This window comes from Poecile atricapillus, chromosome Z (genome assembly GCF_030490865.1).
Source record: "Poecile atricapillus isolate bPoeAtr1 chromosome Z, bPoeAtr1.hap1, whole genome shotgun sequence".
In the NCBI taxonomy this organism is placed as follows: Eukaryota; Metazoa; Chordata; class Aves; order Passeriformes; family Paridae; genus Poecile; species Poecile atricapillus.
In genome coordinates this window covers 121,343,110-121,361,903 of record NC_081289.1, presented here as the reverse complement: position 1 = coordinate 121,361,903, position 18,794 = coordinate 121,343,110, and the positions used below count along the sequence as shown (strand labels likewise).

At 37.8% G+C, this 18,794-nt stretch overlaps 1 protein-coding gene across 1 annotated transcript in view; it reads left to right on the top strand.

Moving 5' to 3' along the window:
* The first annotated feature begins 2,070 nt into the window (after positions 1–2,070).
* Positions 2,071–18,794, top strand: part of ANKRD31 (ankyrin repeat domain 31) — a 68,477-nt gene continuing 51,753 nt past the window's right edge. The window contains 10 exon segments of the mRNA XM_058825895.1: positions 2,071–2,249; positions 2,951–3,006; positions 4,610–4,689; positions 7,514–7,560; positions 8,179–8,273; positions 9,272–9,311; positions 12,656–12,781; positions 12,783–13,308; positions 16,458–16,597; positions 17,012–17,154. Coding sequence (XP_058681878.1) covers positions 2,071–2,249; positions 2,951–3,006; positions 4,610–4,689; positions 7,514–7,560; positions 8,179–8,273; positions 9,272–9,311; positions 12,656–12,781; positions 12,783–13,308; positions 16,458–16,597; positions 17,012–17,154 — 1,432 coding nt within the window.

The following is an 18,794-nucleotide window of genomic DNA, read 5'->3' as shown; positions in this document are numbered from 1 at the left end:
GGGTTGGGAAAGGCAAAGGCAAAGCAATATGTTTGTATTTGTGGATTTCCGCCAGAGAGGAAGTGCAATTTTTGGTTCTTGAGGCATAGGAAGCTCTGAGAGACCCGCAAGAACGCATTCCTGTCCCAGCAGTGCTAGGTAGTCTTTAGATTATATCCAGAGGTTCCTTCCATCCCTAGCGATTGTGTGATTCTCTCGGGCACCGAGTCATGTGGCTGCAAAATAGCATTGCAGGGTGGCAGGGCAGGGCCGTGCTTCTGGCCCTGAGCGTGTTCAGCTGCAATACAAATATCTGCAATGGCTTTTGCAGTGGACGGTCCGCGCCTCGGCTTTCCCCAAACTGCGTCTTACATGTGCCACCTCACTTGGAAATATTTCTAGTAGCTCCACATGGCACTGTGCTGTGAACCATTAATGTGTTCCTCAAAAAAGGAAGTGCTGATGAAAAGGTTGCTGAAGAACTCCACCCAAAGTAGTTGGAGCGATTAAATTGAGCCAGCTCAGTCTTTTAATATGTAAATACACTTTTCATTCTCATCTTCATTATGTTTATAAATCTTAATAATTTACTGCTGCATATCCATCTCCCCTGCTTTTTTCTTAACAATACTATTTTTTTCAGGGTCACACCTTCATTAGCCGATAAGTGTAAAGTATTAGCAGTGAGATTTCTGGACTCATTTGTTAATATGTGCAGCAATTGCTGTAACTGCCTATGCACCTGACTTAAAGCAAAACAGCAATTCATACAGTTTCAACAATTATATGTATTCACGTTTCATTTAAGATGACCTTTAGTATTTCTGCTCTGTTTTCCACTTTTTCCATGACCATGATTTTGCAAATACTAAAAATGCTAATTTATCAAGGTCACTGGGAGCAGGAATCACTATGGTGATTTGGGCTCTGTAGTCTCTGGAAGTACATGACACCATGTGCACTGACATTGAGTTCTCATATCCGCAGCCTAAACATGATTATCTCAAACTTATTCCCACTCATGAGCAAATGAACCATTCACTGGTAGCTGTGAAGTAAGCTACTCAACCATGACAGTGAAGTGTTGCCAATTTAGGGACTCTAAACACTGACACAGAGCGTAGTTTAGAAAGGAGACATTGTTTATTCTGTGCAGGGTACAAGGTGGAGTTTTTCCACAAATAAAGCACAGCAATCCTTGAAACTTTGCACTATATATATATATGTATTTTAACAAATAAATCACAGCTCATTGGTTGCAAGTTACTTAGTTCTCTTATTAATTAGTATTCTACCTTCTATTGGTTGAATGAATCTCGTGTTTCTCATGCTAATGTGTCTGCATACTCACCTGATCCTAAGTAGGAGGGTTTCTTGAGATGGTGGTCCGTGAGTTACTGGTCGAAATCTCTCACTGTGCGACTCGAGCCCATGAATTGGCACCGATCCATCGCACCCAAACAGCGTGGGGACCTGTGGCCCCAGCCAGTTGACAACAGGCACAGCAGGAGCCAACAACTCAAGAACTTTTTGTCAGGAGCTGTAGTGATAGGATAAGGAGTAATGGGTACAAATTGATGGAAAGGGAATTTAGTTTAGGTATTAGGAAGAAATAGTTCCTGTGAGGGTGGTGAGGCATTGGGACACGTTGCCTAAGGAGGCTGTGGATGCACCAACCCGGGGTGTTTTCAAAGCCAGGTTGGACGAGGCCTTGGGCAGCCTGGTCTCGTGGGAGGTGTCCCTGCCCACGGCAGGTAGGGTTGGGCCCCTTTTAGGGTCCCTTCCAACCTCTTAACGTTCTATGATTCTGAAGACCTCAGACTATGCAGTCAAAGGTAACCCTTCATTCAGGGTCACCCCTTTGAGGTTGTCTGGCCTTTTTCGCTGTTAAGAGGCTTTCACAACCCCCTTCTCACTCTCCCTAACTCCCTGCGCAGATGACCGTTTCTGCCGCTTGAGATGCCAGCGTCAGAAGCGCACAGAGTCGGAGAAGTGAGGCCCGTGTGATCACGGACAGCGCGCTATTTGCCGCGACTCTGCGGTTCTGGTGAGGCCGGTGCCGCCCGAAGGGCAGCGAAGCCGCGCCACAAGATGGCGGCCGCGGCGGAGCAGGGTGAGGGGCCGCCCGAGGAAGCGCCGGGGGAGCGGAGCGGCTGCACCCTGGAGCGCTCGGGGAGGGCCGGCAGCAACACGGACAGCGACGAGACTGTCGTGGAGGGCTCTGTGACGGAGAGTGATGTGGAGGAGGAAGAGGAGTTCTGTAGGAGGAGGTGGTAATGCGGTGTGACTGCGAGCGCCACCTGCCCAAATGTTTGTGTGGGGGCGGCGGCGTCTGATGAGGCCGCTCCCGAGCTGAGAGTTTTTTCTTTCCATTTTTTTCTTTTCTTTGTTTTGTTTTGTTTTTGTTTTCTCTGCTCTGTTCAGAGCCGTTTTATATGTTTCTAGACCCAGTATTTCTTAGCTCTGCAAGTAGCTCCATTTATTTTCACACATCTTGTGTGCCTTGATGCTTATGCCTCAGGACCCACCATTTTAGTAACATTTTAGTCAGCAGAAGTGAAATATCCCAGAAAACAATTAGGAGAAAATAAATACTATTAAATACAGTTCTTGCTAATTCTATTTCCCTGCAACTTTGCCTTGATGTAATTTCTGTCATGATACTATCTCTCGCATCCTTTAAGATATAGCAAGGATTTGAAACCACATGCAGAGATTTGTGATGGCTTTGTGGCTCGATCGTTCTTGGAAATACTTAGAAGCAGCGAGGTGCCTCCCTAGTTACGTGTCTATGTGCAGAAAATCACATACATCTCTAGAGTTTGGGAGTTTTTTACAGTTTGTGTCAGCGGTCGCCCAGGCGTGTCCCCACGGCAGAGGCTGGGATGGGTGCTTTCAGACGCCCTTTGAGTTTATGGACTGTAACGCTCACAACTCCTTAACGACCTTTTGTTCTATTTATTTTGCAAAGGTTGGCTTATCTTAACAAGGACATTGCTTTAACAACTGAGATAAGTGTTAATAAAGGTAGGACAGATTCTTTTTTCAATCTGTGTTGATTTTTCTCCTTAACCTGTTGCTTTGGATTTTGCCTGAGTCCTTTAAACTGGAGTGTTGCATGAAATTCATACTTAGGAGCTGTGTGCTTTTTGATTACATTCCTAATTTTAGCTCATATTTTAAAAGATTCTTCAGCACATTTTTAATATTTGATTAGGTTTGCTCTTGAGTTCTCTGTTCTTCCTGTATACTGTGACTGAGAATCCTTGTCTTGGGGAGCGTTTGAGCCATATATAGGGATATCCTTTTATTTACATGTATGTATTTTTGTGTACATGTTTGTGCAGAATAAAATAAATTGATTCTATATCCATAATAGTTGTATGTAACTTTAGTTGCTTATAGTATTTTAAAAATCCCATTAATACTGCTGGTATAGCTGGTCTCTGTAACATAAAAAGTTTGAGTAGGGATATTTCAGTGCATTATGTTTAGTGTATCATTACATACTTTCAGCATAAATGGATGCTCACTGATTTAATGTCTTAAAATATTCCCTAATAACTCCCACAGAGCAGGTTGCATGAGCAAACATGTTTTAGTTATATAATAGTTTCACATCACTTCCTTGTCATTTTTATATGTTCCATTTGACTTGCATCCTATAGATTTTATTTCAGTGATATTTCAGACTGGCTATTCTTTAAGTGACACATGGTGTTTTTCCAGATTTGGTTATGTTTATCTTTTTGCCAAATTGAAGGTCTGAGTGGAGCATAATTTTTTAACAACCTGCTCTGAGTTAATACAGATCTTATTTTCAGCCCATTGTAATCTGCAGAAACTCCAATGGCTGAAATTTCCTAATGCTGAACTTTTTATAGTTGCTTAATAGTCTTAAGTGAGGAGAGAAGCATCATCCCATTTTGAGCTTCCCTGTGGCTGTCCACTGGAATGAAATCCTTGCAAGATTCAACATACATGGTTTGAGGCATGCAACTGTAATAGATTGTGATATTTTTAACATTCTGCCTGCATCATATTTAGTAAATTGGAATTAGAATTTCATCATTCACACTTTAGTGCATACTTTTATAATGGTAATTTGGTGATGAGATACATAGCGTAAATATGAATTTGATTAGTATTTTGTTACTGTCAGTAACAACATCTTAGTTTTCCAGCATAGGGTCCAACCTTAGGGCTTTCTCTCTTTTTAATTTTTTTTTGAGGGAAGATCTTAATTTGTATAGTCACTAAAGAAACAATGCCATCTAGGAGTACAAATATGTTTTAATCGCATGGATCAGGCATGTTACCAAAATTGCAGTTATTAATTTAAAACATAAGTGGAAACACCTATTCTCCAGTGCAAAATTTGGGATGGTGGTGGAATACTAAGTGAAATAAATTTCCACTGCTGGCTGGTTTTAATAATTTCTATTTCATACATGTAGTTTCAAAATCTGGTGTGATAGATTATTTAGCCAGTTAAATCCATTGCATATCAGAAGTTTTGATGCATGTAGCTCAGTTACTGAATTATGTAAAAAGTTATGGAATTACAGAAAATTACACAGAAATTAAGACAATCAAAATTTTAATTACCAGGGATTTTTTTTTTTCCTAGGAGCTTTTTCTCCAGAAATCTCTTTTATACAGAAATTTGGTGACCACACATATTATCTCAAGACAGAACAGATAAATCCAGTAAGTCCAGCAATGATAATGTCTTCTCTAAGCATATCTAATGATTAATTATTAATAAACCCACTGGGCTTCCCCTTGAGGGGATCTGGTGGTTTACAGCCAGATTGAATTTCATTTTGTCACCTATGTAGCACATAGTCTGCAGGAATGTATCAAAGTGGCTTCTCTGTTTTTTCATGAGATTATAACATCTCAAATTTGAGAAACAAGCCCAGAACAAAGATGAAGAAGTTGTGGAGGAGCTCAGACTTTTTGATATGTTCCCTTCAGGAGCTGAAAGGTAATCGTCTGAGTTGACTGTGCCTGCATACACCCTGGGTTACTCACTATGAGATTAGCTGTTATCCAATGATTGATCAATTGTTTCTTTCAAAGGGAAAGAGATAATGATCCAGAATGTAGAATAAAATGTCTCCTTCCATGATGAGGGGTAATTATTTTACTCTATGGATAATTCTGCATTCTCTAACCTGCTAATTAGCCTACCTTTTAATGTATTTACCATGGTTGGTAGCTAGCCCATAAACTTCTATTCAGTTGGGCAATTAGGTTTCCACCTGCATATGGCAGGGTCATGAAACAATTAGAGACAAACAGGTTCTCAGCTTTTAACTGTGACTGTTACACTGTATTTAGCCTGGATTCACCTGTCTAAAGCCCACAATCTGTGTATCCTTATTCCAGTAAAATAGAGTTTTTCTAAAAAGAGCTAGACTGCTTCCTAGATGACAAAAGGTAAATTGAAAAAAGACAAGCTTTGTACTAAAGCAAATGCTTTACAGCTCATTCTAGAATTGCAAATAAATTTGTCTCAACTGACAGTGTGGGAAACAGTGAACAAAAGCCAAAATAAGCTGTTATTTAAAAGATTTTTCTCCATAACTTAATTTTGCTCCTTGCGTGTGTGAGAGTCGTCTTGACTGAAGTCTATCATGAATTTCTAAGGATGAAGGGAATGAGAGAAGTGCACTTTGCTCTTTCCCTTTCCTTTCTGGGACATGATCTGACTAGCTGCTTCTTAACCTTAGCCTGTGGCTTCATGGTTTTCACCAGATTAGCCAATTCCAAATCTAAAGACAAATGCCCAGTCCACTAAAGAAAAAGTCAGAAAAGCAAAGAAACCTACTACTTTTCACCAAATAATTTGGGTAATTGTTAGTATCTTTTGTTTTGGTGGGACCTGTACAGCAAGACACTGGCAGCTTGGTCATGCACAGCTTGGGGGCAATATAAAATTTTAAATTTTTACTGAATACTGTAAGGAATGTCCTTGGCCTCTTGTCTTTGATACCCATGTGTGTACATAGCACCCGTGTGGCTATTCAACCACTTCAAGAGCCAACATCAAATGGACTTTCATAGAAGCTTTCCTTCTATGTCCTCAGAAATTATCATATATGGATACAGCATTTATATGTGATGTGATTTGAGGTTTGTGCAGAGTAGATGGCTGTGAATGTTTTTATAAAAAGTAACATCCGTTTCAGTTGTTCTAGAGAGTCTTGGCTTTCTTTGTACTTCAAACCGGTTTAGCAGAAAAAAATAGCATCTTCTTCCGAGTTATAATGGTAGTTTGCTGAGATTTTTAAGCATCTCTCTGAGCAGTGTTAGCCAGTTAGGTTTAGTAGTTTTTCTGGTTTTCTCCTGACCTTGCTTGGTCTCTGGATAATGTTCTGCGTAAATATTTAGGCTGACTCACCTGAAGGGTCTATTTAAGGAAAATAAATAGCTTTCTGCAAATTATCTCACTGCCATGTTTTGGAAATACATCTGTCAATAATTGGTGCACAAACTGAATAATCTGTTCTGTTCCAGGGAGCCTTTTAGTAGTCCTTGCTACTGGGAAATTTCTGCCTTGCTCTTGAAGCAATTGTTGAGATGTTTGTTCTTACTGTGTGACTTTGTGATTTACTGTACTTTGTGTAAGCTAGAGAAGTTGTCACTTAGTGTCCACACCAAGGTGTTCTTTCTTAGAGTCCTCTATTGCTGTTAATGTTGCCACTGTAAGTCAATGGTTTGTTTAAAATTGCAGCTGGTGTGTGATAGTCCACTAGTAATACCCAGTCTTAGCTCATCAGTGAGAGAATCATTCTGCAGTTCACTTGACTGTCTTGATCATTCCTAATTTGCTTTAGACTTTGTATAAAGGTTACTTTTTCCATACTGAGGGACATTTCTGCATTATTGGCAGAGGCACAAAAAGTAGATCCAAGGTCTTCTGTAATAAGGAGTTGGAATTTGGCTCCCGCTGTGACATCAGTGCTCTCCTTACTCACCTGCTCTTTCCTGTGCTGGCTTGTGGCAGCCCTGCCTCTCAGAACCAGCTGGTGTGCAAGTCTGGAAGTTCCTTAAATACGATATTTATAGGGGTCTTGAGAGCAGTATACTAAGCATCGCTTTGAAACAACTTTCTAAACATGCCTTTGGAACAGCACCCTGTCTTATTTAATGAAAAAAGTTGTCTAAAAAAGATTAAAACTGTGAGTTGAAAATAAAATACTTTGCGTTTTGGTTCTTTGATGTATAAAACATCTTAAGTTTGAAGCAATCATATCTTTCTTGCAACAGTTTGTTTTTCTTGTCGGTAAATGTTTTCTTCTATGGTATTGATTTATTTTTAAACATTTTTGTCAAACAGTACAAGTAAAAAAAGTTCTAAGCAGAGCTTTTATATCTTAATAGTAATGTATGTAATAATTGGATGTAAGAATTCCATTTCCCAACTAAATTACAGAAGGAAGAAGATAAGCCTGCAATAAGACTGAGAAAATAAACAATTAAATACTTTTTTTACTAACTTGTTAAGTTTTTGATTCCTTTGCAGGTACTTCAAGAGGCATCCACATCTGACCAGTCTCAGTCCCTACTGAAGTGAGTATAATATATCATATAGGAATTCCAGTCAGGCATAATTAAGTAATTAAGTAGTTCTGTTATACTTCCATTTGTATCTTATTTTGTTCCCAGTGTTCTATTGAGAAAGTTTTCATGTTTGCTTAGTGAAGGATCTGTATTTATGTCAGCAGTAGTTCAGTGTCCAATATGGGTCAAGCTGTAGTTGGATTTATTTTTGTTGATGATACTACCTTAAATGGTTTAAGAACGTAACCAACAAGAGTAATGGAACTTGGTGAAAACCATTAGACAAATAAAAACTTGTATTAAAAATATTAGGTTTTTGCTCTTGGAAATTATGGAAAGATTTTAGTAGAAAATAGATTTATAAAAGAAATCTAGAGAGAAGTAATAAAGAATAGAAAAGGCCCTTTTTTTCTTTCCACGTAGAGAATAAATGTGCAAATATTGCTAGCTCCACATAGGAAATCCAGAAATGTTATTTATTGCATATCCTTGTAAAAAAAAAATATGTCTTAAATAACTACAGCTGTTTCCACAGGTAGCAGCCAACTCAGAGTACTGCAAAAATGTTCCAAAGATGAGCAGATTACAATTCTTTAAGAAATTTTTTATTGTATTATTTCATTTCAGGGGTTGGATAAACCATTCATCATCTACTGAAAATATTTCTAAGCCTGGTTTTTCATTAAATTCTGCAGCAGAAGAACAGCAAAATAATTCTGTAGGTATGTTTTATTTGTAGAAAACTAGGAATTGCTCTAGCTGTGGCAAAATCATTTGAGAAAATCATTTGATAAGCTGAAGATGAGTATCCATGTGGGTTTATATAGAATCTGACTATATGTGTTTTTTACAACAGTTGTTCAGTTTTTATAGTCATGTATTGCAAGTTCTGTTTTTGTAAGTATTCTGCTAGGATTGTTTGAGGAAGTAACTGTTTTCTCAAGTCAGTGGTATATATCCAATTTAAAATTATTTCATTGCTGTGGAATTTTCTGACAAAGGGTACAGGTCACATGGTGCTTAAAATGCCTTGTAGATATTTAAGGTAGACAGGTAATGAAGGGTTCCTACTTGCATCTTTCTAACACATACAAGTATCAGAGGCATCTGTAAGAAAAGAGAAACAAAAATGCTACTATTCACCAGGTCTGTATGGCAGGTGCTGCTACTTAAGTTGTACTTCCGTTCCTCAGTGTTCCCAGAAGTGCAGGACTGCCCCATCTGTTTTGCTGTCTTCCACTTGAGCTTATTTTTGGTAATCCAACAGAAAAACATTCACTTTATTTCTGATTAGGAAATTGCCATCATTCACATGAATGTTGAAATGGTGATGAGATCAGGGGGTTTGGGATCATCACTGTAGAGGCAATGAGTTATTGGATTATTTTAGCAGTATTGTCTGCACTGTAATTAGAGAGGGCAGAGGCTAGGTCTTGTCATGTGAAATGGGTGGCAATTGCACCTGCTGATGGTCTTTGGAAACACAGGACTCTAAACTGCAGTGAAGAAATGTGACAAAATAGCTCTGGCATATTATTTGGTGACTAACAGAGCCTAACCAGAAATTTTATTGTCAGTTCCACTTAGGGAACATGACTGGTAATTTTTAAGGTTTAAAAATTAAGCCTTAGTTAGGAAATTATGCCATTTTTAAGAGACGATAAGAACTTTCAGAAGTGGAAAGTAAAACTGATATATTTTTTTATTCTCCTAAATTTAGATATCAAATTGAATGGATTTCAGAAGGATGCAGAAGAAAAGGTGAGCGCATAGCTGTTGACACTGACACTGAGCACTTTTAAAACAACTTTAAATCTAAGCTTTATTTCCTGTTTTTTCAGTAAGAACTGTACTTGCTAAGCTTGCAGTACACAGGAATAGAAACATAGCAGTTAAAGTGAGGTGCGAAAGACATCATCATGAGACAGAATCTATAAGGGCTGTTACTTAAGCTAAAGTAATGAAGACACTTAGTAGCTTAAAATGTTTCCCACCAATGAAAGCTATGAGACAGGCAGTGCATTTGGAAGATCTCTGAGGAGGAAGAGGTTATCTTTAACTGGCTTTTTGTTTGGGTGAGTCTTACTTGTGGCCAGAAATAGGTAGTAGCAGAGTTTCTGCTGTGGAAAACTCTGCTTAAGGCAACTGTTGTGTCATTATGGCTGTACCATCTAGTCCCATTGTTTTGTACCTATAAATAAAAAGTTAGGGTTCTATATAAATCGGTTTACTTGGCTTTTTTCAAGGATCCTGACTGAGGTTTATGTCAGGGAAAAAGCAGTTCTTGGTAGAATTCACTGAAGGTAGATTTGAGACCAGTATTGATACTAAAATTGGCCAGACAGGAACTTTCTAACATAGTTTTGAGTATTTGAGAGCAGGCATTCTTTACTGCAGCAGTGGTCACTTGTAGGATCCTTCCTCCAGTTGAGTGCCCTGAGGATCTGGTGAACAGAGTGTTTATCACACAGATCAATCATGCATTCATTATCTATCACCCCTTACTTAATATCTATTGTTTTACTTTACATAGTTGCACCTCTTATCAAAATCCTTATATGGTTCTTTAGGGTCTTTAGCTATTTTCAATGCCCTATGTCCTTTCTAGGTGCCTGTTCCTTGACCCCTGCTTTTGAGTAAGCATGGTGTCATTGTTTTGCATAACTTCTGCTTTGTCAGCCTAGCAGAGCTGAGCTGACGTCCTTCTTGCATTTTGCATGGCATCTGTTTGTTTAAGTTACATCCTTTATCTATTTCTCCAGGGCTGTGCTGTTCTCTTCCACTGTCCTTATCAGAGTAAAATGCTGCTCTGTTCTACTGTCCTTATTGTTCATGCATATTCCTTCAAATATGAGTGATGACAGGGTCAAATATTCCATCGTAGAACAAAGGGGAAAAAGTGAAATCTCCTACGATATTATTAAACTATAAGTTTGTTAAATGAAACATTCTCATTGTACAAGATTAGTCCCATAGAACAAATTCTAAATGCCTCAAAACAGAGATTGCCTATTATTACTAGCCTCTGGAGAATAGGCAGATTGAATGCTTTGAAAGTATCTCCAGAGAAAATATTTTATGGGCCTGGAGTAAGAAGGCTGGAAATAACTACTACAGTGGATTTTTCTTCTTGGATATTGGCTGATGCTGGCATTAGCAAGGTCTGAGTCCCACAGAAGGATCTTTAGTGAGATGAACCAATGGCTGTCACAGTCTTCCATGTACTGATTTGAAGCAAGGTCAAGACAGACACCTTGACAACCAGGTCATTGAATATCTTAGTTTTGTGTATTCCTGAAAATACAAAATAAATCTATAAATTATCTATGCATAGAATTCTGACACTTCACAACTATTCTTAGTGAGTTTTCTTGATTTTGATGATGTAGCAGCACTGATTTCTGTTGTGGTTAGTCTGTCAGTAGTGGGGCCAGTACTAGTACTGTTCAATGTCTTCATTAGTGGCCTGGAAAATGGAACACACTGCACCCTCACAAAGTTCAGAGATGGCACTGGGAGGAATGACTGATAGACCAGATAGCTGTGTTGTCATTCATAGGGACCTGAACAGATGGGAAAACTGGGAGGAGAGGAATCCTGTGTCATTTGTCAAGGGGAAATACAAAGTTCTGTGTCTGGAGAGAAGTAACCTCAGGCACCAGTACAGCTGGGGACTAGCTGACAGGAAAATAGTTTTTCCAGAGAAGGACTTTGGAATCCTGGTGGACCCTCTACTCTGCTCTTGTGAGAGCCCACCTGGACTACGGTGTCTGGAGTTTTGTGAACTTGTCATATTTAAGGATCAAAATTCAGTTGACTTTGGGGTTTTTAGGATCTTGCAAAATTTCACCCACTCTTCAACAAATGCACTGAGTTTTTTCTTGGGAAATTTGTAAATGTATACATGCTGTTTATACCATAGTTCTTCAAGAAGACAAAGTTATACCAGTGTAGTTTTCTTTTTCCCCAGGTTTTTAAAATCTAGATGAGTTAGAGAAATGGTGTAAAAGTGTAATTCAATAAAGTAAAGTAAGAGGTAGTCAGTACTTAGAAACAATTTGATGCACATGTAAAAGATAGGAAACAGCTGGCAGGGGAATAATTTTTCAAGAAAGAATCAGGGATTTATAGTAGCTTGCAAACTGAACCTGAGTGTGTGCTGTCTGATTTCTACCCTTTCTGCTTTATTGTGTGTGAACTTTAATCACTGGTGACATGATTTAGATAAAGGTTTCTTGCATTGCCTGGTATTGCCACATGCTGGCAGCAAGACTCCAAAAATGCATTTAAAGATTTTTGTAGATTTCTTAGATTTTCTTAGAGTGATATTATATACAAATTTTATATAGAAAAAAAAGCATGGTTTAGGTCTTGGGAGGCATCTTTTTTTTTTTTTTTTTTTCTGCAGAGCATTTAAAACAGGGATAAGGAAAAAAGTAGGAAAGGAATTTCTTCATATAAGAGTGGATGCTTCTGTTGAATGTAGCTCAAAGTGACTAGAAAAACAGCAGTATTACTTTTCCAAGAACAATTACAATTTTGTGTTTTGTTTTTTTTACCCAGTGTAAAAACCACACCATGAAAACTTCTCAAAATCATAAGGTTTTGAACTGAAATTTGCAAAGATACAAATTCTCCACACCTGTATTGGATTCACATAAACACATAATCAAAACTCTTATATTGTGTTTTACTAACTACGTATTTTAAGTTTGTGTGAATATGTTTACTTCCATTAATTCTATGTGACAGAAATTTTTAATGACTTTCTTTTAAATCCTTGTAACGCCCAAGGTTATTTGTCATTGGCAATGACATAATATCTTTGATTAAAAGATTTAGTCTCTGTTGCATTGGAATTTCACTGCTATAGAAGTCAACAGCTGAAGTTGAGACTTCTTTTGAGAGCTCAGTCTAACTCTTGTTAATATATTGTATGAAGGAAGGCTTGAGTCTTGTAGATTTTGCAAAAATGGATAATAAAATGTACACATATATATAGAAAGAGAGATGACTTCTAAACTGAATTTCAGTTAAATGCTTTTTAGAAAGGGTTGCTCCATTTTTTTGGTAAACTTTTTAAACTTAATTTTTATGCATCACTAAAATTAAGTAATGAAGATTTCTTTCCAGAAATAAGCCTCTGTCTGCATGATCCTGTGGAAGACATAATAACAGTTTGAAAGGAACAGACACCAGAAGATACATTTCCACATGTTTTAGATAATTGCTGCAGCCTGCATGACCATTACTGGCACAGATAACACAGTAAAAGAGCATTCCCTTAATAATGATACAGGTCTTTCACTGTCATCCCCAGGGAAGATTTTCATGGATGTATTCACTGAACAGAGTATAGAGACTAGTGAAGTTGACATCAGTGATTTGTTGAGCTACCCTAGTGATTCTGAGAGTCTTAAAGGTAAAAACCCATTGCCTGACAAGTTAGAGTGTCAGGGTCATGCCTGTTCCATTGATCCATCAGCAGCTGAGAGCAGTGATGCCCTGCCAGTAGAGTTTGTGCTGCCTCTGAGTGCCTTGTCAGGATCACTGGTACAAGCTGCCACTCCTGTAGTGCCAAATGAGAGACAGCTTAATGCCAAGGAAGAGCAGCTAAATTCAGAAACCAGTATTCTGCAGGTAGATGATTACTGTACTCAAACAACAAACATGATGGAGCCTCGACTTGCTACAATTCAGGTGGAAAAAATAAATGCCTTCACAGGATCTAACTTGCAGAGCACAAGAAATGAGCAAGTATAACCGCAGTTTAATTCATATTTGAAATTCTATGTTTATCATAAAAAATTATCTAAAGTAGCCAAATCACTTGAAGATGGAACCTTAGTAAAGAATCTTAGTAAAGAATAAACTAGCATCAGTAATTTGCATGTTTAAATAATTTCAGTTGGTTTTGTTTTAAAAGTCCATTAGTGTATTTCCTATTTGGACGTATCCATGTTACAAGAACAGCGAAGCTTGATGGGATGGGAAATCCTAGTAAAGTTAATTTATTGACTGATGTGGAAACCTAGGTTCAACATGGAATTTTCCAAAACTCCCAGACCCCCTGTGCATCTTCTGTGTCTCATGTTCTCTCCAAAACACTGTTCTGTTGTTTCACTGTAGCATACCAGCATACACCAGCCAACTCCATCTCCAGGTTCCTACTGTATTCTGTTCCGTTTTTGATCCAGGCAACAGTGTGCTGTTTTCTTTTGTCATAGTTCTCACTGCTGTAAATGCAAACGCTTTGCAAGTATTACAAAACAGATTATAACTATGTCTTTCCTATAGACTAGGAAGATTATTCAATGGGAATTTTTTACACATGTATTTAAAAGTATATTTATTGTGCTTAGTTCTGCCTGTGCAAGACATACTGAAAAAACTGAGACATGCTTTTATGTTCCTGTCCTCCCCTGAAGAAACCAGTATGTCTGGATGCAGCATGTGATCCTTCTTGTTGCTGCTTGTGCTGTGAAGGTGTTCTGTAACACCTCATTTCTGTTCAATAACACCAATGCAAAATTATGGAGAGAAGCATGAAAGGAAAGCTATAGTTTCTTCCTGTTTAGATCATAATAAGGGAAAGAGAAGGACAGATAGGAGACAGATTTATGCTGCAGAGTATATTAAGCATCTCTTGTAAACCTGCAACCTGATTCTGTGCTCTGTATTGTATTTGAATAATCTGGAGCTGCAAATCAGTTATCAGTCATGTAAAGCTGGCTATTTAAAGTAGTTTTACAACCCACAATGGCATAAAGCATCAAAAAACTGTAAGTTTATTCTGTCTTTTTCTAGTAGTATTAACTGAATATATCAGCATGTAATTAAATGTGCCACAAAGATGGCTAATTTCAAGGTGCTGAAAGGTCCGTAGGCCGACTTTCTCAGAACTGTAGCACTTTATAAAGCTCTTTGTGAAGTATTGATTTCTGAAATTTGTAGCAGAGCTGTGTGAAGATTAATGTATAGATTTACTCAAAATTGCAGTTGAAATTAAGAAGCAGAGTCTTGTGGAAATTGTGATCTCTAAACTCTTGTTTTGATTGTTGTGATTATACAACAATCACCTTTATCTTTTCTTTGTGCCTTTTTCTGGTATTCTTAAAGGCAGAAGGTAATGAGGCAATTACTAAGGAAAAAAATCTGTTAATTTGTTAGTAACTGCTGAATTGTAGCAGTATATTGTTCTCCTTTGTTTTTCTCACCCTTCTTCAGAGTATTCTTGTGGTGAAACAAGTATCAGAAGAGGAGAATCTGTACGGACTTGCAGATGCAATCAGGATGCTGGATATCCCATATATTTTAATATATGATCTCTTAAAAAGCAGTTGTGGGGTTTTTTTTCTTTGAAATGTTTTCTTCTCCTTTTCAGACCCCATTCCCATTGCAGATGTGGCTCCATGGGAAGTACTGTTATGATAGTTTTCTAAGCGAATATATTTGATTTTTCCCAGCTGCCATACAATCATTAAGGTTGGAAAAGACCTTTGGAATCAGCAAGTCCAATTGTCCAAACATGAACCACTGTGTTTACCACTAAGCCATGTCCCCAAGTGCCATGTCTACATGTCTGAATATTTCCAGGCATGATGATTCCACCACTTTCCTAGTCAGCCTGTTCCAGTCCCTGGCCACACTTCCAGTGAAAAAAATTTTCCTCATATCCAATCTAAGCCTTCTCTGGCATAACTAGTGTTTGCTTCTCCTTGTCCTATTGCTTTTTTACCTGGAAGAGGAGACCAGCCCCCACCTCACTACAAACTCTTTCCAGGTAGTTGTAGAGAGCAGTAAAGGCATTGCTGAGACTCCTTCAACAACTCCAGATCCCATGTTAACGTGCACTGTCTCTTGACCCAGAGGGACCACATCTAAGAAGGCAATTTCCCTCTTTAGTAACCTCTCTACTAAATATGTCAATAAAAAAAATTAATCAGCACATTCTCCATTTCTGTTTGTTTCGCAAGAAAGGACTAACCAGTTCTCCCATATCATTGTGAAAGAAATTCTATGCATGTGTGTTGAAGGTGTGTCCTAAAAGCTTTCAGCATTATTCAAGTGTGTAATAAGCTAATGAGTACCCAGATTTCAGGAGCTTGAGTGATACATAGCAGCATGTCACAGTCACATGGCTAAAACAACTCAAGCAGCTCAAATTAACTTACATGTTGTGACCTGTCTTTAGGGTGGGATTAGATTTAAGTCTCTGGTATACATATAACCTCATCAATTTAGGATGAGGTGAGTCTCTATCATATCAGAGTAGCTCTTCCTCTTTACAAGTGGTGGGGTAATGATGATGCCTACATGGCTGGCTTTTAGAAGGTTGAAGGTAAGTGAAGTGAATTTCAACTATAGCTCAGGGATGGTATAGCTGAGCAGAAATAACTGCTCAGCTGGGAGTTACTGAACTTCAGGTGAAACATGGATCTTACCTTTTGTAAATTTTTAGGCTTCTGCAACAGTGAGATGGGATGGGCTTTCTTAAGACATCTCAAGCATCATGTTATTTTTCAGAACAGCAGCACATGTTCATAGGAAACTGAAATTAATCTGTTGTCATTTCAAATGTCCAATCAAATAACTTTCAGATAGAAGAACTTTTGTTTGCTGTCATCCAGCCTAGATTTGTGTTTTAAGTTGTGACTCTGAGTAGCCTAATTATCTTGGCTAATTCTGTCAGGAACACTTTGCATGGCATACTAGTTCAGGATTACCTCTTCTGTAGCAGCCTCTGTCTTTCATACCTGTAGAATTGCAGTTATTCACTTAAGCAATCTCTCAATTCCTTGTGGGCATGTAATTTAAAAAAGAGTGTTCTTGGAGCTCTTATATGCGGCCTTTGTTTTAACTTCATGCCTACCAGTTGCGTCTAATACTTCTTTTTTTTGTCACAGCCTGTGGGTGGTCATCAGAGAGAGAAAGAAGTAACTTCAGATTACTTGGATGCCACCTTTAGTGAAAAACAAACTAGTGAGGGATATTCATGTTCAGTGGAGCCTGCAGCATGTGCAGAGCCAGCCCAAACCATATCAAGGTAAGTGAGACCTCCCCTGGAAAGTACAGAGATTTTTTCTTCTCATCACCAAATATTAGAAGAAACAGCAGGGAATGGCTCATGTAGGTAATGTAACAAGAAACAAACAGAAGGATTTTGAGTATGAGAAATTTATGCATAATAATTCTTAAGTTATTTTTTATATACTAATTTAATAGATACAATGCATGTGGAGTACTCATTTGTCATGTGAATGACTTTAAATGATCAAAGAGAAAATTTCACCTTTTATTTAAAGATCTGAGATTTAGTTTCTCTGCTGATTTACTCCTTACTTAGTACTACCTGAGTTAGCCTGCTATTACAGAGTTCCTTTTGAAATCAAATGTATTCATATTCTTAGCTCTACAGTAAACACTGATTTATATAGAGAATATTCTCATTGATTCTAAGCAAATCTCTTGTCAGTAAAATTCAGAAATCTACTTCTGAAGACAAGCAGGATCTAGAAACCATCATATGGCAAGAAATAATTCTGAATGAGTTTGCAGAAGCTAATCAGAGGAGAAGGAGCAAGAGAATTGACAACAAACGGAGTAAGATACTCTATGTTGTTATCATGCAGGTTATTATTTGAGCAACTGTACTGAATCAAATATATTTAATAATTTTTCCAATATATTTGGAATGCTTTTCTTTTAAAAATATGGTATAAACATTCATTTTAATAATGAAAGTTTTTGATCATTTCCCTTCTTCTGAAAACCCTTATATTAGCAACCTAGCAGTTAACTTGTTTTCATAAGCTCCTTAAGAATAATGAGATGTTTTTCAGGATGCAATTTTTATTATAGTGTTTTATATGAAAAAATTATGGTTCTGAAAAGGAGAAGAGAATTGTTTTTTTGCAGACTGAAAATGTAGATCCTGAGCTATATTTATTTATCCTTCTACCATTTAGTGTTCTGTTCAAAATCATTATCAGAGCAGTGCCATCCTCAAGAACTGACCTATAAAAACCAGTTTATTATATTTTGAGTACCTGCTGTTGTTACCCTGTCTACAGGATTATAGGGCCTTTACTACCACAAAGCACATTTTTGGAGTATTTTTATTTGCACTATGCTTTGTTGGACAGAAAGATTTTTGGTTTTCACCCTTTGAAGGTACATGCGGAAAAATTTTTGACCTTGCAGAGGAATTTTTGGGACAATAAAGAATTTTCTCATTTAGATGTTCACTCCAGCATCTTTAAGATTAGGTCTTATCTGTTGGGATTTCTTTTTCTTTGAGTCCACTCAGACTGGGTTTTTCCATTTACCTACAGTCATTTAAACGTCTTACACAAAGATGCTTAAATGAAAAAAGAATAAAATAAATTAAAACCCACAAAGAAGTCCAGCTCCAGTTAACAGGATTTAATTCTCTTTTGCAGGATTTTCATTATTCACAGTGGAAGCAGCATTTTGATGAGATTTAAAGTTGAATGACTAGCTGCTCGTCTATTTCAAATTGACTTGCTAGTTTCTACTCAGTAAACAAGTTACAGATTCTTTAGCATGGTTACTACAGAAAGAGTCCACTGCCTGTAGAGATAGCTTCATGGTAAACCAATCTAGCAAGTTCACCTCCCTTTCACATCAGACCTGTCAAGAGCCCATGAGTCATCTTAGTTTGGCAACTCGCTCTAAAAAACTGCCCCATGATAAGTTTTGGTTTGGGTTTGCATGTGTCACTTGTTTTGTACAAGGTCAGGCTCACAGAAAGCTCTAGGGAAGGCAAGTGGAAGTAATTGGAAATAGATCCCTTCAAGGAAGATTTTAATGAGAGAAAGTATAGCATAAAACTGCACATGATTCTGTTTATGTCTGTGAAGTTTAACCCCTCTTGAACTGCTTGGCTGGTTTGGACAAACGCTGACTTCTGACTGCATGTCTTAAATGATTGGTGTCTTACAAGGCTGGACAGCAGAGAGGAACTGTGTGCTCAGCTGAGGGAAACCCCTATCTATTAGATTCTAAACATCTACTCAGAGTCAAGAATTTAAGAATGTTTGGAATTAGTCCAAGCTCACAGTGTATCACAATGCACAAAACATCAGGCTGTGTGAGTTACAGCTCTAGAAGAAAACGGTGGGTTTTAAGGTCTATTTCTGGTGGTGCCAAATTGATTTTTGCCTTTTTTGCTTTTATATATTCAGTATGTTCTTTACACATATATTTGTAGCTGTGTAGCC